The sequence below is a fragment of the Rattus norvegicus genome, chromosome 5 (genome assembly GCF_036323735.1).
Source record: "Rattus norvegicus strain BN/NHsdMcwi chromosome 5, GRCr8, whole genome shotgun sequence".
Lineage (NCBI taxonomy): Eukaryota > Metazoa > Chordata > Mammalia > Rodentia > Muridae > Rattus > Rattus norvegicus.
The window spans coordinates 106,536,655-106,560,519 of record NC_086023.1 but is presented as its reverse complement, the minus strand read 5'-3'; the positions used below and the strand labels follow the sequence as shown (position 1 = coordinate 106,560,519).

The 23,865-nt window shown below is 43.2% G+C and overlaps 1 protein-coding gene across 11 annotated transcripts in view; it reads left to right on the top strand.

The window, feature by feature from the left end:
• The window catches only part of Slc24a2 (solute carrier family 24 member 2), a 243,944-nt gene extending 227,291 nt beyond the window's left edge, over positions 1–16,653 (top strand). For 10 of the 11 annotated variants that reach the window (XM_063288506.1, XM_063288505.1, XM_063288508.1 and 7 more), the window contains 2 exons: positions 3,029–3,195; positions 8,145–16,651. In XM_063288506.1, the coding sequence (XP_063144576.1) occupies positions 3,029–3,195; positions 8,145–8,394 (417 nt within the window). In that variant the 3' untranslated portion in view covers positions 8,395–16,651. 11 annotated transcript variants of the gene reach the window in all.
• The last annotated feature ends 7,212 nt before the right edge of the window (positions 16,654–23,865 follow it).

Genomic DNA, 23,865 nt, shown 5'->3' with positions numbered 1-23,865 from the left:
AACTCACTACCAGTCATAATGCTGACTCCAAGATATCATGGCAGAATTACTGCTTGAAAACATGAATGGGTGTTCTCAAACATCTAAACATCCATTCTCTAAAATGAGAGTAGGATCCATTGCTTCTTGAGTAGGTGCTCCATGCTGGACAGTTGGTGTCCCTCTGTCTTTTTACTCTTGTTTTTGATCCTGTACACAGATTCAACAGCTTTTGAGGAGAAACAGTCATTGTCTGCAATCTAAAGGAATTGGGTTTAAAGCTAATAGAAAAGCACCCAAGCAGCCAGGCATAGTAGCACGTGTTTGGAATCCTAGCGCTTGAGAGGTAAAGGCAGGAGAATGAGGAAATCGAGCCTAGCCTCATCTGAGCCCTGAAAGATGTGAGGCACAACTGTGCTCTCGACCAGACCACCATGCTTCAGCCTTGTATTCTTCTGTTGGGACTGGCATTCAAACTCCAACAATAAGTGGTGTGTCACTGCAGCAGCACTCCCTCTAAGAACTTAAACTATTAAGAATGTGTTGAATCAATCGCAACTTGCTTAGGGTTAATTTAATCAAAGCGAAGGAGACTGTTGTGTGCAAACTGGGTACTCCTGTTCCCCAGGGAATTCACCAGCATGTGTGGATCCATTCCTTCATGCAGCCAGCAGGCCCTCAGAGCCTACAGCAGACAGCTTCTTAACCTGTTTCTTCTTAAAGCTCTTCTTCCCCGAGAAGTATTTTTACACAACCCCAGATAGACCATGCTATAAAACGAATACACAAGTCAAACATTTGCTGGTGGTAAAATCATAAAGAAATTTATTTTAAAGCAGTTCTTTGATGCGTGTTATCATCTGTTAAAGATGGAAACACATCCTCACGCTTCTCCGGGGGATGTGCTTGTTTGTCGTTGCATCAAGAACGGTACAGGTCTGTTTAGGGCCGCATCAGAAGTGGCTAGAAACTCTGCCCTCACCCCAAGCTAGAGCACACACATGCCATAGCACACGTGTGAGTGTCAGAGGACAAGGTGCAGAGTCACTTCTCTCCTGCCACCATGTAGGCTCTGGGGATCAGGTCTCCAGGCTTGGGAGCAAGCGCCTTTGCTCACCAAGCAAGTCTCGAACCTCTCATTCAACAATTTGTACAGGGTTGGGGATTTAGCTCAGTGGTAGAGCTCTTGCCTAGCAAGCGCAAGGCCCTGGGTTCCGTCCCCAGCTCTGGAAAAAAGAAAGAAAGAAAGAAAGAAAGAAAGAAAGAAAGAAAGAAAGAAAGAAAGAAAGAAAGAAAGAAAGAAAGAAAGAGAGAAAGAAAGAAAGAAAGAAAGAAAACAATTTGTACAACCTAGGATTCTAACACAGTACTGTCCTCCTAGATGTTGCTTGCATCTGCATTGCGTTTTTTAAGTTTTTGTTAGCATGTATTAGTGTGTATGGGGAAGGGCAGGTAGAATTATTGAATTTCTTCTCTGCTTTCACCATGTGGGTCCTGGATATCTAACTTGGGTTACAGACTTGGTGGCAGTGTCTTTACCTGCCGTAGAACTTACCTTCTTAGGGGGGAGGGCAGTGAATCTGTATGCCTGGGGGACTAAGCCAGCTCCCTGGACTTTGAGCAGACTATCAAAATAAATACCACTTTCTACTGTGCCTTTAGGTGACCAGGAACCAAGATATTATGTACTTATGAGTCAAAAAGAGACTTAGAAATAAGTGTTCTGTCCCTAAAATCATTTATTCCTATGTGTTATTTGCCCATTAAATGTTTTCCAAAAAATAATGCTGTGGATGTCACAAAGTAGACTATTGGAAAACATGGCATAAAATTTTTGAGACCAGTAATTCACCAGCACCAGAAAACATACAATGTTTTTTAAAGTCCCCACAAAACAAGGTGTTTGAGGAAACAAAGGAAATAATGTGTGGTGGCTTACAGTCACTGTCCCAGAACTCAGGAGGCAGACAGAAGCTAGAGGATCCCAAGTTCAAAGCTAGCCTAGGCTACATAGTGGGATGCTGTCTCAAAGAACCCGTGGCGGAGTGTGCAGTTTAATGGTAGACTGCTTGCCTAGCATGCACAATGCCCTGAGTTTGATCTGCAGTATGGATGGGTGGACGGACGGATGGATGGATGGATGGGTGGGTGGGTGGATGGGTGGGTGGATGGGTGGGTGGGTGGATGGATGGATGGATGGATGGATGGATGGATGGATGGATGGATGGGTGGGTGGGTGGAGCTTCTAACTGTGGCTATGCCAACTCTCCAAACACAGCCCAGAATTCTTAAACACCTTAATGAAGTAGAATACTTCACCTTCTCCTTTTTCAGAAATGATGCACTATTTACAAACTATCATTTAGCCCACAACCTTCTTGTAAAGTAAGAATTATCATCCCTACCTGATGGCTAGGAATGCAAGAATCAATACACTGTACAATTGCCTTAGGACAGGTTGGGGACTGAGGCCCTCTGATTCCTTGATATTGGTTCTACATAGCAGTTTTGTTGATTTAGATTTAGATTTCCAAACCTGAGTACACCCACTGCCAAGGTCCCTATGGGACTCAATTATAGGTTATATTTAGAAAAGGTTATAGGTGTAAATGAGAAATAATGGGAGGTATTAAGAAAAAGTTGAGACACTGCCTTAACACTCAATAGGAGATTAAAGGGCCCTAGGACTTGATGCCATTGTTGAGTGCCAGCCTTGGGTTCAAAGTCCATTGACTTTTTAAATGACTCTTGCAGCTTCCCTTACACTGTCTGAGAAGACACGGTATGGTGGATGAACTCAGAGTCTCCTCAGCTCTTTCTTACTTGAGATAGTCTGTTTAATCCTCACATGCACATGGCTGACTTCCTGGGTATGGACATTAAAACAGCTTAAAGTCCTTTATCAGTGACTACGGCTTGTTCGCTTTGTACTGTATCAGCTCCTATCCCAAAACAGAGGCGGGGCTCACTAAAAAGGAATCACACAGTGACCACAACGCTGGGGTCTGTGACTTCCGACCCTCACACTTGTCCCTGCTGTCACATTCAGGTTGGAGAGACAATCGGCATTAGCGAGGAGATCATGGGCCTCACCATCTTGGCAGCTGGAACCTCTATCCCCGATCTCATCACCAGTGTCATAGTGGCCCGAAAGGGCCTGGGGGACATGGCTGTGTCCAGCTCCGTTGGAAGCAACATCTTTGACATCACTGTGGGGTGAGTAAAGTGCTCTATAAGCATGTGCACCAGCTGCACCTCTGTCTTTGTCTTCCTAGAACCTGTAGGAACATGAGTTGGCTCTCTAACCCAACACCTCCCAAGTGCCAGCTGAACACCTGGTGACTGGGAGAGCCATTCCGTTTAACCAGATGGCTTTTTATGACCAGCAAAGACAAATGCTTACATACAGAATGGTGTAGAAATAGAAAATAAGACTCATTTACATAACTGCCCTCCACACACACTATGAATATGTACTGTCCCAGTAGGATTAGGGTGCCTCCCGTAGTTCCGTGGTTATTTTTTTCTACTCTTTAATTACTATCCTGACCAGGTAAAGACTGGATCCAAAGGCAGCTTGGGACACACCTGGGCCCAGCATTGACATCCTTTCTCCTTTCCTGAAAACTACTGGCAACTAGGTTTTGTGAAAGGTGGAAGATGAGAACTTTTCTCCTAGCTGAGCAAACTGGAGTTCTCGGTAGGAATAATCTGTATCGAACCAAATTGGCAGGGACTCTGTTATCTCTCTCATTCATAGAACTTGTCAAAAGTAGTTGACAAATGACCCTGAATATCAGCTCCTGAGAAACTCAGTCACAGAGTCTCTATGTTCTTCAGGATAATAGGGTTCCTGACCCTGAAGTTGGGAAATTGACTAAAACACACCTGCTTCCTCATGGAACATCTCGAATGTTCTTTTTCCTTTCAGTTAAGCCGTTATTCATATCTGTCATTGTTCAGATAGTGCATATAGTTAGCAACTTAAAACACACAACTGTCGCACAGATTATGTATGACCGGCCTTATTTCTGCATGAAAATAATTTGTGCCTTGTTTCTGGAAGGCACAGAGCTAGTGTCGCTGATAAGTGAGGTAGCTGAGATTAAAATAGGATCTCAGTGGACGAGTACTCTGTCTCAGAGTAAAATCCAACTGTGAGTTTCCAATGTCTGAATCTTCTGTCAAAGATGCCCTCTCCTGGGGCCGCGTGCCTTTGCTGCCTGCCCACTACAGAGTCTGCTCATCAGTCTACAGGAAACTCTGACGTGTCTCTCCAGTGTCTGTAAAAATCCCCAGGGCTTCTGCTCTTCTAGACTCTGCATACTATATCCTCACTGTGATTATTTCTTCCTGCCATTCTGTGAGCCTTTCAAGCATCTTCCTAATGAACTCACCAAAGCCTAGCCCATTGTCCAACTCGTAGCATCTCAGAAGTGCTTATCACAGGAACAGATAGGTGGATGTTTTCACAGGAGTTGCTCTGGGATGAACTGTGTTTGTCAACCCTGCTGCTCACAAATTTACACTCACCTGAGTGGGTCCAGCAGGGGAGGAGGAGGGAGAAAGTTCTATAGTGTACAAAAGAAAGAGCCTCCTGCAAGCTAAGAATTACAAGCATTCAGATAAACACGTTTGTCACGGTTTCCAAAGGTATATACTCTAACAAATTACTCTTTGCTCATTGCTATCTTACCATATGTAAACAGTAACAAAAGAGAGTTTCCCAGAGTCTCCCCTAGTCCTGCTACAAGAAGACCTTTATTTTTTAATCTTCTCCTGTAAATATTTAATACTTTTTTAAAGAGAATATCCAGTTTTGTTCTCTTGGAGGGCACTTACCTTTTCCAACTTAAAGCCACACAGGCCTGGCACGAAGTGGCTTCTCCTAGTAACCTGTCAAGCCACGTGCACTGCTCTGCTCAGTGTTTTTACAGCCCTTGGAGCTGGCACTCTGACTTCAAGTGTGTCTCCCCTTGCACAGTCTAACCAGTGTCTTTTAGTAGAGCTTTTTTGCTTCATGTTATAGTAGGTATTATTTGTGATAAATCCCATGAGGCAGCTTAACAGACAAATATTTTTTAATATTTAATGGGTCCTGATATAGTCTATACATTTATTTTCTAAAAATCTTTCTCAAAATTTGTTCGATTTTATGTTTTCATTATCATCACACTGAGAGTGAGTCACAACGTAGTGAGTGCAAAGTTGCTCCACAATCCTGCCTGCATTTTCTCTTGAAGTTCTCTGCATTTCTCAGTAGTAGACAGGGTTTTAGAAGATACGTACAGAAATTAATGATGATCTGCCGCCCACTCAAAACATGTACATTTTACATGATTGAGATTACCTTGCTAGTTTGATGTGTACCCTTCGTTTATTAGTTAAAATTATATACAAAGCCCTGCTTTCAATCCCAGTACTTCAATAAATGGATATCATGAGAAGGGTGGAAGGGGGAGGATTGGGAGTTAGCCCAATAGCAAGTTCAAAGCCAGTCTGGGCTACAAGAGACCCTGTCTCAAAAATAAGAATAAAAAGGAAAGAAGAAAGAAGAAGGAAAAAAGAAAGTCTAAATTAAAATTACACCATGAGTATTTTCCTATTATTACTGTCAACTTTCAGAGTTTGTGGTTTGGTTTGATTGCTGAGTCATGGTCTCAGGAAGCCCAGACTGCCTATGTTGCAGAGAATGATCTTGAACTCCTGGTTCTTCTGGCTTGACATCCCAGGTGCTGGGTTTACAGCACCATGTCTGTCTTAGGCAAATCGGATGAAGCTAGGGTGTCCTGCATGCTAGGCAAACATTCTCCCAGCTGTTCTATAGCCTGGATCTCTAAGCCTGTGGCTTTAAATAGCCACATAACATTACACTGGCTTCCTCGCAATCTAACTAGTTCTTTACTGCTAGAAATTATAAAAAAGATCCCCAATTCTTTACTCAAATAAAACAGAAACAATCATTTTTCTGAATAAGGTCACACTTGTAGTCCATCCCTTCCTTATGTTTCTTCAGTGACAACAGAGCTGACAGATCAAGAGGTGTGGGAAGTGTCACTCCCCAAAGAGTTTCACAAACTACCAGAAGTACTACCTGCCTCAGGTTTACCAAAATCAGTTGCACACGTGTGTAAGTGTGACTAGGGGTTGTTCGGCTTCCTGCCCTGTGACGAATATCTAAGCTCTGTCACCTTAAAAGTGGAGACATTTATTTTCACTCATGGTTTCAGAGGTGTCAACCTTGTCCCTGTCACATTGGCCTTTGGGCAGCCAGTGTGTCACAGTTGGAGCACACGGCAGAGAAGGCCTGTGCACCTCATTGTGGCCAGGTAGCAAAGTAGACGACAGAAAGAGGCCAGGGTGCCCAAATCTCATTCGAGATCGTGACCCCAGTGACCTAGCTTCCCTCCACCTGCCTCCTAGAGGTTCTATCATCTCCCAAGAGACTCAAGCTGGAGACCAAACCTTTAACAGCTGGCCTTTAGGGCACGTCCAAGATCCAGCTATAATACAAAGTTTAGTGGAAGTCAAGTGTTTTGGTTTCCCCACCCCATCACGATGCACTGAAGTAAGCATCTGCCACCCACACTTTAGTGAGCAAAGATCTGTTTCAACATCACAGGCCATGGTGTCAATCACTTGAGCTTTGCTAAGTCAGCATAGCAACTCTGTATGTCTACACGTGCTAGGCCTAGGAATTCAAAAATGCATGCATAATGTGGCCGCTCAGAACCTATTAGCTTAAAAAAGAAAAAAGGGAAGAAAGGAAAGAAGGAAAGAAGGGAGGGAGAGAGAGAGACAGAGAGACAGAGACAGAGAGAGACAGAGACAGAGAAAGGAAAGCATGCTTATGCCTTTTTTATTAGAAAACTTTGTGATTCAGAAAGTTACTCCCTCCCTAACATGCCAGAAATCAGGCCACGCCTGACCCTTCCTAGCGTTACTCAGCTGGGAACTGGCTGCATGCCCCAGAGCTGCTGCCTCCCGGTGGTGGCACACCACTGGAACCAGATATTTCCAGCCACGTTTCTTTACCTACAAGGCTCAGTTGACTGACTCCTATGTGTTCCCAATAACTGTTCTACCTCGTGATTGTCAAAGTCAGCACTCTGACTAGGAAACAATGGCTGTTGTCAGATTTCAAAAGTCAGTTCAAAGCAAGAAAATTAGTAGGAAAATCTATAATAAAGTTTTAAAACTTCATTATAAGTGTAAGACCCTTTGGCTGGCTGGTTAGTTGGGGGGGGTTGGTTTTTTTGTTTTGTTTTGTTTTTTGTTTGTTTGTTTGTTTTACTACAGAGTGAGACCAGTGTCTCACTATGTAGTTCTAACTGTCCTGGAATTCACTTTGTAGACCAGGCTGGCCTCAAAACTTACAGAGATAAGGCCTGCCTCTGCCTCTGCCTCTGCCTCTGCCTCTGCCTCTGCCTCTGCCTCTGCCTCTGCCTCTGCCTCTGCCTCTGCCTCTGCCTCTGCCTCTGCCTCTGCCTCTGCCTCTGCCTCTGCCTCTGCCTCTGCCTCTGCCTCTGCCTCTGCCTCTGCCTCTGCCTCTGCCTCTGCCTCTGCCTCTGCCTCTGCCTCTGCCTCCTGGGCATCTGCCACTATGCCCAACCCAAATCCCTTTTTAGAAAATGATTATCACCATCTTTCCCAGAATAAACTTCAGACTGCCAGATTGCGCCGTGGTCCCCACAACCACCATGCACCCTTCCTGCATTTTAGGTTCTCAAAGAAGTACTTATTACTCTGTCTCCATTCTGAAAATTAGAGGCTCTCTTCTCCATTTTTACCACTCAGGCCTGTAACCCTCTTCCTGGTGTCCTTTCCTCTCCTCACTCTGTGCAAATCTAAGTTCACCCTTTTAGGCCTGAGAACACATTGTAATCTCCTCTAGAAAGAAAACAAAAGCCAATTTGAATCAAATTCAGAGGTCACCTGTCGCAGTCACATCTTTAACGTTGTTCACTAGAGAACAAATGAGTCAGGAAGTTGGTCAAGAGTTCAAGGGTCCCCCAACTTCTTTACATAAGTTCCTGAGGTAGGCATTTGTCCCAGTGGCCTAAAGTATCCTCCTCCTTGAGCCATAGACAGGCATCCTCTGTGCTTCTTCACCACACCTGACTGCTCCCTGCCCCTCCCCCCCTGCCTCCTTCTCTTCCTCTCAGGCTCCCACTGCCCTGGCTCCTCTACACCATCATCCACAGATTCAAGCCAGTGACTGTCAGCAGCAATGGCCTCTTCTGTGCCATCGTCCTCCTCTTCATCATGTTGATTTTTGTCATCCTCTCCATCGCCCTCTGCAAGTGGCGGATGAACAAAATCCTCGGCTTCATCATGTTTGGCCTCTACTTCGCGTTCCTGGTGGTCAGCGTCCTCCTGGAAGACAAAGTTCTCGAGTGCCCTGTCTCCATCTAGTGGAAAAGCCATATCTTAAACCAACAGCATGGATGGTCCCTCCCGGCTCTGGGCTCCAGGCTCCTTGCAGTCTTGAGAAGAGGCAACTTGTGCACAGCCCTGGGAGGCAAGTGTCCCTCCTTGAAAGGTTGGAGGAAGGATGGATTCCCACGGGGCCACTCACTTCACAGGCCCCTCACCCTTGCCTGCTAAAATGACTCCGTGTTAGAGACAAAGAGGACCGTCTCTCCATCCCCACTGACAGGTACTCCTCGCTGGTCAGAGGTACGTTCATTGTGATGACGCGAAAGAGGACAGAGGCCATACATACATATAAATATTATAAATATATACACATGAGCATACAGATCTTGCCTGTTTCTGTACTATACCTCTCCTCCTATACCTATAGATTAATACATAACTGTACACAAACAGAAAGAAAAATTATATATATATAAAAACATATATATTTAAGTGCAAATGCATCTTTTCAGGGATAGCTCTAGTATATTTATAGTACCTATTTGAAGAGGGGCATCAACCTTCAACCTTCAGTTTGTGCTTTGCCCCTCGAGTGCAAAAGCTGAGTTAACAGAATCAGTAGGCAAAGCGCTCCTTGCTGTGATCTCTAGCCTGCTTTGGATGGAATAAGTTTAGTGAAATACTTTGCAGAAAGGAGAGCTTAATAGAGGGAGTCCGTAGGAGCCCCAGTTAGAACCTCTAAAATACTCTCACAAGCCAAAAAGAATCACCCTGCTCATCCCCACTAGGGCGCTCTGACACCCCCAGGATTCCGTAAGACAGAGGTAAAACTCAGACTGACTGACAACCAGGGGGCGGGGAGGGTGCGGCATCTGTTGAGGGTTAGGCTGTCTTGTTTTGTTTTGTTTTGTTGTAATACCCCAGCATGCAAGTAGATGATATGAATGAAAAACCAAATTAGTGATTTTCTAGGACAGCAAAATTATATAAACCGAGCCTATCATGTTCCAGTGCATGGCCCATTATCATCAAACGAACAAGGGCAATCTTAGCCGTGATTGTCATTTGACAAGCTTTAATGCCAAGGGCTCCCACACAGTCCAAAGTCCTGCCAAGAGTGCTGAGATGTGTGCTGAGAAACACCATCCAGCAGAGGTGCTCAGTGGGGGTGGCCACTCGATGGGAACATAGGGCATAGCTCCTTAGAGCACTTCTCAGTGTGGTCACAAAGGGCTGCAATGTCTAAGGATCATTCCCAATAGAGCTGAACTAAGGAATGACAGTGCTTGATTGAGGCAGTTCAGGTTTGTTTGCAGAGACATTTAGCCGGTTTGTGTGTACCTCACCCCACCCCCAGAACAGTTTCCAAGTCCTGTGTCACGGATTTGGTCTGTAGACTCATGCAACATCTGTATCCCGCCTCTATCATAGCCCCGCCTGGACCTGTAGCATCCCAAGCACAGTGGAGACTATATATCTTCCATCATTTCTTTACATTACTTTGAAGCAGTCACTCATATCTTGATCAGCTTCACATGGGGGTAATCTCACTCATGGAGTGTCCCTAAGCTCTGAATGACTTCAAAGCTCTTGTCTGACTCCCTAAGCCCTTGTGTGATTTCTCGGGTTCATTTCAGTAGAAAATGGGACTGGTTGGCAGCAAGTTAAATTGGAGAAAAAAAATGTGCCGAGTTTTTCTTTTCCCTAAACCATGCTTTCTCCTTAAAATCAACTGAAAAAGTGAATAAAGGGTGGCCACCTGCATGTAAATCGGCACACGTCATACACAGAGAATGTCACCACGCATTCACATCCTGATCTGGCACTACGCCTTTTCTGACTGTCGTGAACACCCCTTAACACAGGGAGGCAGGACACAGAGCTCAGAGCTGAATAAAAAGGTTGGGTAACCCAATACCCCAGCCCAAGTTCAGCATTCCATCTACAAACACCCCATTTACAGAGCATGGCAACAGGAGGCAGAGCCAAGCCCCATCACCTCTCTTCACTCACAAGCAAAAGGCACTTCAAAGTGGAGGCCCCCTGAGGACACGAGAAATAAAAAGGTCCGCCTGGCTTTCAAGTCTCTCCAACAATGCTGAGTTGGGTTTTCAATGGTGAAAGAGAAATCCATGCCCCATTTATCAAGGGTTGAACTTTGTATGGGGCAAGCGTTTGTGTTGCTTCCTTACAGAGAAAGACAAAGGGAAAGTGAGTTTTCAGTTTTCAAATCTCAGATTCTTGTCCCGGCTGCTCGGGCAAGAGCCCAATGATTGTTGGATAAATTCTTTTTCCTGATTGGTTTATTGCTTAAAACGGATTTTTTTTTAAACCAACTACAAACAGACTGTAAAGTAAAAAAGATCACAGAATGTATGCTCCTACCGTTACTATCCCCTCCTCACCAAAAAGCCAGGAAGCACTCCAGATGCCTAAGAGCTGAGAGCTCTGCTTCATAGGGAGGGTTGTGGTCTTTAACAACATTCCCAAAGCCAGTCCCCACCTCCACGGTGTTCCCCCTCCCTGAGAGGTGCAGGTCCCAGCCGCTGCTGGTTCTTGCTGCCTTTGTTGAGGAGTGTGTGGCTATGTGGCCATATGTTGTCCTGGAATCATTCACATCATTGTAAAACTGCTTCCTACAGGATAGATTCAGATCATTTCTAATTTCTCTCTTGCACATCAGTGTGCGCAAGTGTACTAGATCTGCTGGCACACAAATATCAATGCCGCCATCACCTTATTGGCCCACCCAGTCACATTTGGAATCCCAAAGCACAGAGTATCAAATTTGACAGTCAAGAAAGAGAAAACTCGTGCACACCAACCAAAGTGAACATCTATGAAAAAAAAGGGGTTTAGTTTTATTCTGTGCACATATACACACAAACATTCACATTTAAACACTCCAACCCCACAGAATATTGGAAATGGCAGCTGTATCCCTAATGCTTTCAGAGAAGCAAAAGTATGCAACAAGAGGCAGGGGAGACAAATTTTAGATTGCTGTCTCCTTGTTTCTCTGGAGCAGGGTACAAAATAATATCAAAAGTTCAAGCCAAAATTTTACCACTCCTAAAATAAAGGAATTGGGCCCAAATTTGCTCACAGAAAACCAAGCCAGTCTTGCTTGCTGTCACCTCTCCTATAGCCTCAGGAAACCCTGAAACAGGAGAGAAACTTGGTTCAGATTGAGGATTCTAAAGCAGAAACTCGTAGATTTGCATTTGAGAGTGTCCATGACACATCCACCTGCCCTCTGGACCCAGTCAGTTCCTAGTGGGATTGTTGGTGTTGTTCAAGTTCTCAGGACCGAAACATGCCAGACAGAGTCAGCAGGGCAGAGAACATGTGCAGGCGCTCGGGGATGGGGCTGTTCCTCAGCTCAGCAGATGATGCAGAATGTCTGAAGCCTCACTTTAGTGTCATGAAAAGAGGCAAGGACCGTCTCATGATCAAGGAAACCGCTTTGCAGGGCCTCTGACAGAGGCCATTGGAATTTATTTTGTAGGGAAGACATGAGTCAGGTGGCTTGGAGGCCTTTCAGCAAAACACAGCTGTCTCCATGACAAGATTTTTGGTAACCTTAACATACATCTGCTCCTGGCCAGAGAGAGTTGATCCACTTCCCTTCACCACCACTTCCCACATCTTTTAAATGCCTCTGTGACTTGAGATGAAGTGAGATGTGGCCTGTAAAAGAAGGTTGTCCACACCCAGTCCACCTTAACAGAAAGATGATCACAAAAGAGACAACTATCAGAGCTGCTGGCCAGTCAGGGGGGACGATGGAACTTGAAGTGTTCTCTTGAGAGAATTGCACTGAAGATTTGATAGGGTTTGATGCCTGCCTGAATGAAGCCTGTCAGAGAATTTCAGTGAGCTTTCATACAAGCACACACACACACACACACACACACACACACACACACACACCACACACACACACATACACACACACACACACACACACACACACACACACACCTCTGCATGGACAGGCATACGCACAAATTATATCCTTCCTTGCACCCAGAAAGATTGGGGCTCCATCAAGTAGCATGTTAGAGACAGCAGGTCTGTCGCAGGAAAAGCATGCTATAGAAACTTTCAATTAGCAGACAAGGCCTTCCCATTAAGAGGGAGTTGGAAGAAAAATATAAAAATCAAAGGGGGGAGGGAGGAGAGAAAATAACTTATTAGTAATGGGATTCCTAAGAAAGCAACCAAAATATATCATGATGTTTTAAAGTGGTTACAAATAGCAGACATTTTTAAACAATTACTGGAGTCTATACATAGCCTACATTTGAAAAGCACGTGTCAAGAAGGACTCAGGAAAGAAAGGTACCTGTGCCTTGCCCCAGTGTCTGTCTGAGCTTAGTTTACTGCCTTTGGATCTTTGTGGTCCTTTTTAATCTCACAGCTTTGTATTCCTTGACATGTATAAGCTAAGAAAAGCAATAAAGGAAATACAGCCAGCTCAGATCCAATACCGATTATTGTACCTTCCAGCTATTTCCCTCACGTCACTGGGCACTTTAGGTCCACAGAGGCTATGGTGCCACAGCAAGGGGACATTGGCTTCTGTGCAGTCACAGATGTGCTCATGTTCGCTACATCTGGAAGTAGCTTGCTTCCCACATAGACCGCCTAGACAGCATGCATCCACATGCCTTTCTCACACGTAGACAATCAACCTCGCTTTAAACTACCTAAACGGCACCAAAGTCTTTAATCTTGCTCATGAGTCTGTTCTTAGGAAAGGGTGGGAGAGAGGGCCACACAGACAAATGCATGACCTGGCCAGGCTTTGAGAGACCAACCTAGTCCTGAAAGTCTAAGCACCCAGACTCGAATTATTGTACAGAGAGGGGGACTGAATGGAGAAGTATGGTGCTTAAGCCAAAGCACTTTTCCTAAATGACCGATGGGCTGACTGGAAAATTAGTAAATACCTAAGGGTGAAGGAATGCCGTGGACTTGCATGGACTCCCACCAGAGACTGATTCCACTGGGGGAATCTGTCTGCTGGTTACCATAGTACAAAGGACCACAGATAGTAAGTCATCTTGGAATATCAGCAAAGAGTTCCTAGTGTTACCAAGGTCAATGTTTAACACTGACAGAAGAGTCCCCATCCAGCTTAACCCCCCAAGACCCTACAGCTGATGACTTCACCCTTTTTTTGTTTGGTTGATTTGGTTTGGTTTGGTTTCGAACACTTTTTGATCTTACGCATGACAAGGTTGAAAGTTGCCACTCTGGGACCCTACACCTATTTTCTTCAGAAGCATCCCTGAAGTTTTTGTTTGTTTAGGTGTTTTCTTCAGCTTTCTCCTCTTCCTCCTCCTCCTCGTTTTTCTCCTCTTCCTTTTCTTCCTTCTGATGCCATTATTCCCACACAGTGTAAAGATTCAAAAGTTCTAGACCTTTACCCCCAACAGCACTTTTCTGTGCATGACTAATCCCCAGAGGAGTCCTTTCTAGTTGCTACTGAATGGCAGGCAGAATCCATAACCACAGAGGTACATACCTTCCAAGGACCAGTAGACTTGAAGGCGGTACCAATGGGAGTTGGTTGTCTGGTGTCAAGATGAGCACTGGACACAGTGTTATCATAGAGTTATGGTTAGGTCAAGGTTGTAGCCTTTTTTGTATCCTGCATCTTCGTTCCACATAGTCAAAAAGGAAACAGGAAAGGAGCCACATTGAATCATTCCAAGACTCTGGGTTTGTGCTTGCCTGCATTGATTATTGGGAGGAAGTCATTTCAAATGGGAGGTCAGAGAAAGGCTTGGGCTCCTCTTGCTATGAGTCCCACAGTGCGATTACTTTCGTATGCAGTAGGTTGATAGAAACAGTGAGGTCACTTCCTGACCTGGGAATCTGGTCACCAAAAGATGGGGATTTTCCCTTCGGTTGCAGTTTCTTCATAATAGATATGTAAATAACGGAGCCTTGGACACTGACGGGTCTCTAGAACTCTCAGCTAGCCAAAAAGATACTAATTTTCTCAAATCAAGTTACATACACACAAACAAGAAAAAAGCAAAATGTCAGAATCCCAGAATAAAATCATTTCCAGAATGAAACTGCATGTGTGAATTAAGGGCAGAGAATTCCTCGCCAGTTAACCCAATGACTCTCCGATTCTTACCATCAGGATAAAACTGAAGGACAAAGGATGCCTTTTGGGTTTTTTAATTTTTTTAATATTGCACTTTATAGTATTTCATAAGAGACGATTGTCTTAATTAAAGCCATAAAATACCAATAATGCATATATTCAGGGCTTCTGGATATAGTCAATAAACAGTCCACGGGTCATTCTGTGTGTTGTTCGTTGTAAAATGAAGTTTATCTGTTCTGTTTTTTATTACTTAAACTACTATTCTAGACAATCCTAAAAAATTGTAGGTGTGTATTTTAAGCAAACTTTGAAAATCAAAGAAATTATTCCTTTCATGGAAGAATTCTTCATTTTCAAAGCAACTCATTGCATGGTTTCTTTAAGTAGCAAGTTCCACTATTGCACTGAAAATATTTCCTTTTACAGACCCTAAGATTATTTTTCAGGAATCCATTTGCTATGTTAAGCAAGATTCGCCCACGTGGAGATTGAAATAGATGATTAGCAAACATGCCTGGAAAAATTAGGATGTGCTTATGTTCTTATATAAATATATGATGGGTCTAAGAAGTTCCCTTATAAAAATGGCAAGCAGATATACAACCTGTCGATAATATCTTATACCTATATTTGCATACGTCCCTGGAAGGACAAGCAAAAACAACAGACTTCATGGTGTGCTGGGTGGTCAGTTTCCTTTTCTGTCAAAACATGGTTTCTGACTGGGGGTGGTGAGTTGTCCACGTATAGATATGGACAGAAGTTCTCGAGATTCAAACCCTTCATATTTCACTTTGTAATGCAATCAGAGTGAAGGCTGGGATGATGACTAAGGGGCACATGAGAGCCTAGAACAATCCACACAGGAGGGTAGCAAAGTCACCTGCATAAGCCCCAGTATTAAACAGAACAACCCCATCAATAGTCTTAGGCTTAAACAGACAACTTGCCCCAGAGAAAAGTATCTGAATGCAGAGTCAGTGGCACTCCTCTATCACGGGCTATGTGGAGGCCCAAGGCTCTCAAAGAGTCTGATGGAGTCTTGCCCATCAAGAATAAAGAGAGCTTCTGTTGAATTTGGCAGAGTCTACCTTGGTCCCTGTGCCTAACCTTGTTCTTTCAAGTCTCCACTGCAACAGCTCCATCTTCACAGTGCAGACTCAGAGAGGTACATGAGAAAAAAAAAAAGAATATATATATGGGAGACTCACAAGCCAGGTATGATGGCACTCCTGCAATCCGAGAAGTGAGGAGGTAGAGGCAGGAGAATTAGAAGTTCCTGGTCAGCTTTGGCTACACGAGACCCTGTCTCAAAAATTAAAAAGAGTAACAAACACTACCCTCTTGGTTTGATGAAGTCACTGCTTAGCACAAAAGAAAAGAAAATCTATATATTTTTTAAACAGAAATATTATTAATGTTGATCTTAACATAGATATATATATATACCCTACAAGATATAACCTGCTTTTTAGGTGGGTTGTGTTAAAAACATAAAAAAATATAAAAATGTACTCAAGATCATCTGTTTGGGGACCCACAATCAATTACTGCCAACCAAACCTTTTCCCTGCACTACAGCAGAACCCATGACCCTGATTTAGTCGTGATATTGCACCCCGTAAATATGTACAGTAACCATGCCAATCAAAAGAAATAAAACAATTTTTAGAATTTTTAAGTGAATATATTTTGGAAAGATCAAAATATATCGGAATGCCATTTTTGTGAAGGATCTTTTTAGGGGCGGTCTGGGTCTCACACGGTCTTCGATTGCCTGCATTCTAGAGCAGCATCTTAGCCCCTGTCTTCACCACGCCAGACTCCAGGGGGTGCACTTTAAAGTCATCTTCGTCATTCTGTGTTTGTTGTGAGCAGTTTTCTCTGGCTGGCTGGACATACAGCAACTCCGTGTCATTTACTCTGTGACTCTGTCTGTACATAACTGGAATTCAGAGGGCACCTGTACATAGGCTGTTTGGAGTGGTGTTTGGGTCACGTGCTTGGGTCACGTGGTCTCGCTCTGACAAAGGGTTTTCTTTCATGTTCCACTGTCTGCATCCCTGTGCTTGTACTACTGATAACCAACATACTGAATATACTTTATGTAACTAAGTCTCCTCCGTGTAAAAGTAACAATAATAAAACAATTGACTTCAAAAAGAGTGTGGGGTTTTTGTTGGGGGGGGGTATCTTTACCTGCATTAAGTCTCAACACTCAGCATCTCATAAAATAAACACCAGTAGGGTAGGAGTTTCACAGTAGGGACCAGAAGGGGGCGTGTGGCAACAATGTTATTGTTGCTTGTATCTTTTACCTCTTGAATGTTTGCTGGTCTCATTGGAGCTTTTACCTGTCAGTGATCATTTGTTCACTAAGAAATCTCTGCCTAAAGTTTGGAGCAGAGACATGTGGTCCATATATACACAGCCACCAAAACTAGATAAGATTGATGAAGGTGAGAAGGGCGTGCTGACAGGAACTGGATATAGATGTCTCCTGAGAGGCACAGCCAGAGCATGTCAAATACAGAGGCGAATGGTAGCAGCAAACCATTCAACTGAGAACGGGACCCCATTGGAGGAGTTAGAGAAAGGAAAGAAGGATCTGAAGGGGCTTGCAACTCCATAAGAACAACAATGCCAACCAACCAGAGCTCCCAGGGACTAAACCACTACCCAAAGACTATACATGGACAGACCCAGGGCTCCAACTGCATATGTAGCAGAGGATGACCTTGTTGGGCACCAATGGAAGAAGAAGCTCTTGGTCTTGCCAATGTTGGACCCCCAGTGTAAGGGAATGTTGGGGGGCGGGAAGAGGGAGTGGGTGGGGAGGGGAACACACTTACAGAAGAAGGGGACGGGGATAGGAGAGGGGGCTTATGTCCGGAAGACCAGGAAAGGGAATAACATCTGAAATGTAAATTTTAAAAAATCCAATTAAAAAAAAAAAAGAAATCTATGCCTAGGAAATGAGGTTTAAATTAGATAGATTAAAAACCACAGTTACCTGTTTTGAGGTCAATTTGGACATCTTATTATGAAAAACAGAAAATAAATGTGATATTCACTTGTGATCTCAACACTTAGAAAGTGGAGGCAGGAGGATCGGGACCTCAAGGTCATCCTTGGCTACACGGTAAGTTCTAAGCCAGTTCAGGTACGTGAGACCCTGTCTTTAAAAGACTGGAAAAAAGATTTCACGATAAACCTAATGTTTTTATATAGATATATATGGTCACCTTTTTATTTGAAAAGACTAATTGAGTTATTAGTTTAAATGATTAATTTTTGAATTGAGTTATTGAACTCTTTCAGCATTTGATATACACATCTTTTCCTCTCAGATGCCTCAAAAGCTGGATAGATTTACAAACCAAAATAGCAAAATCTATGTCACAAGCAATTCTTAAAACAAATCAAAATTAAAGATTGTACTAAACTTGATTACCATAATAATTTTAATACTGCTGAGAGTATCAAAGCCAACTCTACCTTTAAAAGTCATGAGGGTAGGCCTAATTGCACATTTCAAATTTTAATGAGATTGTCCACTGTGTTGAATTTCTTTCAAACATTTTGAAATAAAAATATACATAAAATACTCCAATGGTTATAAAACTGATTCCAAACCACACCAGTGTGGATTTTATGAACTTGGTTTCTTTTGCCATCTCCACATTTTTGTAGCATCTTCCTAGGTTTTGAAAGGTCACACAGCCAGTGAGCAGATCTGCCATCTTGGAGCAGGTAAGATAACTGAGTCACATTTCTCACTTACCATCTAGAGATTCAACCTCCTGGCATAACACAAAGGTCCTGGGATCCCAAACACTTCCTGGATGGGTCTACTGGAACCACAGCCAGTGATGCTGCACTCCTCACTCTGATCCCAGTCCTATCCCACTGTCCATGGTACCCTCTCCTTACCAGACCATGCTTATCAGCGTCCACTTAGTTGTGATGTCTACTGGCTATGTTCTGTCAGCATTGCTGGGTTTTCTATTAAAGTCCCTGTCCCCTCGCTTGGGTCTGTGAATCCAGCAGTCCTACCTGGGTTTAGAACAGATGATAGATAGATAGATAGATAGATAGATAGATAGATAGATAGATAGATAGATAGATAGATAGACAATAGATACAGATATACATAGGTAGATAGATATGATAGATGATAGACACAATAAATTATAGATGAAGATAGATAGTAGATAGATAGTAGATCGATGATAGAAGATAGACGATAAATATGATATAATATAGATGATAGATACAAATAGATTATAGATGATAGATGTTATTCTAAAACTGATTCCTAAACACAATGTGATGCACATATGTGTGTGCACTCATGTATGTATGTATGCATGCATGTATTTATCACACAGGGTTATATTGCTTCATCAGAGTCCTTATTCTTTCCCTACCTTTTTATCCTGACCACAGTTCCAAACTTTCTCCTAACAACTTTGTGTGTCCACTCTACCAGAGTCCTACAGATCCTTCCATGTACATAATCAGGCTGGCACAGGCAGAGTCTAGGGGATCAGGGACCTGACCTCAAACCCACATTTCTATCGAATCGTACAAAGGTGTCAAAAGTAGTTATACTGCAGATTACATCACTGTATACTTGGGGTTGCCTGGACGTTCGGTGTCAGACATTTTGTGCTGAGTCACAGCCCTCTTCTCCGTGTCCAGTGCCAGCCCTGTTTTATCTGACTTATGCCACATATGCATATCAGCGTCATGTTATGGAAACATAAATTGAGCCTTGTAACCTTCTGTTCCCAACACCTCTATCACACAATTTTCAACATTGGCACTACTAACATTTGAAGCTAGAAAACGCCTTGGTAAGTGCCATCCTGTGTATTATGGAATGGTTTACCCTATAGGTACCAGTTTCCCTGTGCATTATGGGATGATTTATCCTATAGGTACCAGTTTCATGTAAAAAGCAATGCTCAGACATTGCCAGATTTCTCCAAAAAGTAGCAGGAGGGTAGAATAAATTGTCCCAGTTGAGAACAACTCTTTTCTATTTGATATAATTCAGTCTAGTCCTTCAAGATACCTACACTTCAGCCAGTCCTAGCCTTGTAGCCCCTGTTGGAGTCTTGCCAATGTTGTATAACCAAAAACCAACTCCCATACATATACACCTAACCCCATATCCTGCCAAAATTAGAAAAATTAAATAGTCAAGCAGAAATCTGAGTGTAGTGGCTCAGGCCTATAAGCCTATCAGTTAAGAGGCTTAATGTGGAAACATTGCTATGAGTTCAAAGCTAGCCTGGACTACATACTGAATACCAGGCCATCCCGGGCTATAGAGTAAAAACCTATCTCAAAAGAACAACAAAAGTCAAGCAGGAAAACCTGTTTGGCATTATTTTCTCAAATGGTCTCTTGTGTAAACATCAGACTACTAAAACTTAAGCTTGAAATGACTCCTCCCTTGTCCCTATCCAAGTGACCAATATCAGACAATCTTGGTTGAGAACTTTGTTGAGTCTCTGGGTTTCTCCCTGAACAGATCCTTGATTCTCTCTGAAGATTTCTACAAGCTAAAAATGGAGAGACAGCATATCCCCAAAGGCGTACGTACTCTGAGGAGATGAGATCTTTAAAGTCCTGATAGCTGAGTTTCCCCCATTGGAGCAAGAGTGAAGATCTATTATTTCCGATGCAGCTAATAAGCATAACCCCATTTAAGGAAAGTGTGGTCCCTACATTCCTCTCATCTTTGCCTCCCAAAATAAATCCCGCTTCTTAGAAATGAAGTCTTTTTATTGTATGTTAAACCCAGTGATGTTTAAAAGCCCTGTGTCCATCTTCACATAAGAAAAATGTCAGGCTACTTTCTGCCATTTGACTTCAGAGTCGAAGTCATGAAGCTGAGCCTTTCACCAATTCCTTATGGGATACAGTTAGACCATTTCTCACTGTTTTATTGACATTTTCACAAGGGGAGAGGTTTTTCCCTTAGGAAATTTTAAAGTGGGGAAAAAAGGAACACAATAAAGTTGGAGCGAACTCAGCCTGTGCCTTAAGTGTGCAGCTTGTGTCTATGTCAACATTTTTATCAAGTTTAGCTACTGATATCCACATGTCTACAAAACCCAGTTAATATCCTACAAGTCTAAATTTAAACAACACACACACACACACACACACACACACACACGACACACATTCACCCACATGCACTCGCACATGTGCATACCCATGCACAAGTACTCGCATATACACACACACACCTTTCCATATAATTTTTATGGCTCCATATTTCACCATAGTTATTTTAGCAACTGTCAATTTTACTTTTTTGCTAATAATTTCTACAAATTCTGTCTCAGCACTGTGTACAAAATGTCCTAGTATTAAAATAGTGAGCTTTAAAAAACTCATAATTGGAGGGGACACTAAAGAGATGGCTCAGTGGATAGGAGCACCAACTATTCTTCCAGGGGTCCTGAATTCAAATCCCAGGAACCACATGATGGCTCACAACCATCTATAATGAGATCCGACGCCCTCTTCTGGAATGTCTGAAGACAGCTACAGTGCACTTATATACATAAAATAAATATTGTTTTTAAAAAATCAAAATTGGGATTTAAACATGCTATATTAGTAAAACTGATTCCAAAGTCAATTTCTCAAGACTGTCATGACTTGTGTTATGTGACTATTAGAAGCCAGGAAGGGAACCAAGGAGTCAAAAGATCATAAACAACACCTGAGATCTTTTTGAATCTCCAGAATTCATTCCCAACGGATCTAAATCACAAAATTCAGTAAATATTTTATATACTTTTCCTTACCCCCTGACTATTTGCTAATCCCTTTGGAGTTAGCCTCAGGGGATGGGTAAGTCCTTTAAGAACAAGATTTATCCTATTCTGAAAGAGAAGTTTATTGTAGATAAACTTTTTCCTCCACCATACCTAGGAGCAGTCATATCCTTTCCTTCCCTTTTTATTTCTTTTTTTCAGACTTTACTCTCAAACCCTTTCCCCCCTTAAACTGCTTCTTGTCACCAAGCAGACCCCACCAGAGCTCCCAGGGACTAAACCACCAACCAATGAGTACACATGGAAAGACCCATGGCTCCAGCGACATATGTAACAGAGGATGGCATTGTCTGGCATCAATGAGAGGAAAAGCCCTTGGCCATGTGAAGACTTGTTTCCCCAATGTAAGGGAATGCCAGGGCTTTGAGGTTGGAGTGGGGGGTGGGAGTGGGAGCATCCTCATAGAAGCAAGGAGAGGGGGAATGGGTATGTGAGAAGGGGGAAGGGGGATAACATTTGAAATGTAAATACATAAAATATCCAAGAAAAATAAAAATGTTTAAAAAGTGGATTGGGGATGGGGGTTGCAAGGAAAAAAAGACTGCTCCTTGTCGAATGTTTGATCAGGATAAGAAAAGTAGCTACTGCAGTCCCAGGAGGCAGAGTGGTACCAACTGAGAGCTTAGAAAGCAGTTTCCTAGCTTCTCTAACTTCAAGGCTCAAGGTTCTTCGGGGTTATTAACATTTGAATAAAATGGCACTCCCACTCCGAGAGGGCATAAAACTGAGAGTAGAGGGACATGTGAGCTAACCCTCCCAGCAAGACTTAGAAAAGTATATCACAGTTCTCTGTTCATGCAAAGGCCTATTGCTGGGAGCAAGGCTATCCCAAAACTTTCTCCGAAAAGCCTTGATGAACGGACAAAGGGAACACTGGTTTTGTACCCTTAACCCGGACTGGAACCAGGGTGTCAAAGGAGTAAAGGTTTTTCTTTTTCCTTGTGAAGAGACTGGGAGTTGTCAGTCCCAAGCCCTCTGAGATCCCTTGTGTCCCTTTGTGCAACATTGCGTGATTAGCTTCCTGCTCACTCGGCCCCATGGAATAGCAGCTTTCTGCTGACTGTCCACCGTGTCCCTGTGTAAACGATATATAAGATGCTGTACTTCTTAATAAACTTGCTTAGTAACTGACACCTCCTGACCCTAAACATAGCTTCCATCCTCACACTCCCTGACAGAGGGAATTCACTTTTTTTTTTTTTTTTTGGTTCTTTTTTTTCCGGAGCTGGGGACCGAACCCAGGGCCTTGCGCTTCCTAGGCAAGCACTCTACCACTGAACTAAATCCCCAACCCCGGGATTTCACTTTTAATTTTCTATTGCAACAATTATTTCTTCTTTGTGAGTTTCATAGAACATACTTTGATCATAATCACCGCCCTCCCTCACCTCTTCCCTGACCCAGCCCCATTCATTACCCATGGAATTTTGTATACTTTTCTTTTAATCCTGCAAGGCACATTTATCCTGCCCAAATATTCATGGGTGTGTGGTCTTCCACTGGACCGTGGCCCACTCCAAGCAGATAACAGTTGCCGATAGAACCACATCTGCCCAGTGGTCTTTTTTTTTTTCTTTTTTTTTTCCCCCGGAGCTGGGGACCGAACCCAGGGCCTTGCGCTTGCTAGGCAAGCACTCTACCACTGAGCTAAATCCCCAATCCCATGCCGAGTGGTCTTATGTCCGCCTCCCCATCCATGCTGAAGTTTTCTCTGGTGTGGGCTTGTTTAGGTTTTGCACATTTTGTGACAACAGCTGTGGGTCCTTACACTCAGCTGCCCTGCTATTTTCAGAGAATAATATTTCTACCACCTCTACACTCTTTTCTGCCCCATCTCCCACAATGATCCCTGAGCCTCAAACAACTGATTTCTTATTGGCTATATCCTGACATGAAAAACTTGTAAAGGAGAAGAAGGTAGCTACCTGGGTACCCTTTGCTACTGTCATGTAGAGAAATGAACATAATCCCTGATATACAGTAAGATATAGTTCAAAAAGAAAACTCTGAATACTGAGCTTTCTGGATTTATAAAATATTCTCCCAAAACTTCAGTTAGAAAGCTCTCTAAAGGGCTGGAGAGATGGCTCAGCCATTAAAGGCTAGGCTCACAACCAAAATTACAAGAAAGCTCTCTAAAATAATGTTTTCCATTTGCCCACTAGAAGTTTAACATCTACTGAATGCTTCACAAGTAGTTCTGGCCTTTGTTGGCCATACCCTCTTCAGCTCCTGTGGAAGACTCTGAATATCTCTGGCTAATAGAAAGCCTTTCGTACAGAAACTCAAAAGTCTGTCTTCCTGGAGTGTTTGTTCACGAAGCCTGACTTAAAGCTATAGTTCAGTGCTGGAGGTAAGAGCACCAGCCTTGGGGTTAAGGTGCCTAGGCTCCCTGCTTTCTGCTCTAGTCTAGGAATATGAATTCCTCTTTCTTTCCAGGATGTTTGGGTTAAATGATTGTGGCTGTGCTGAGCACAGAATAATGATTTGATGGTGATGGCTATCATTATTCTG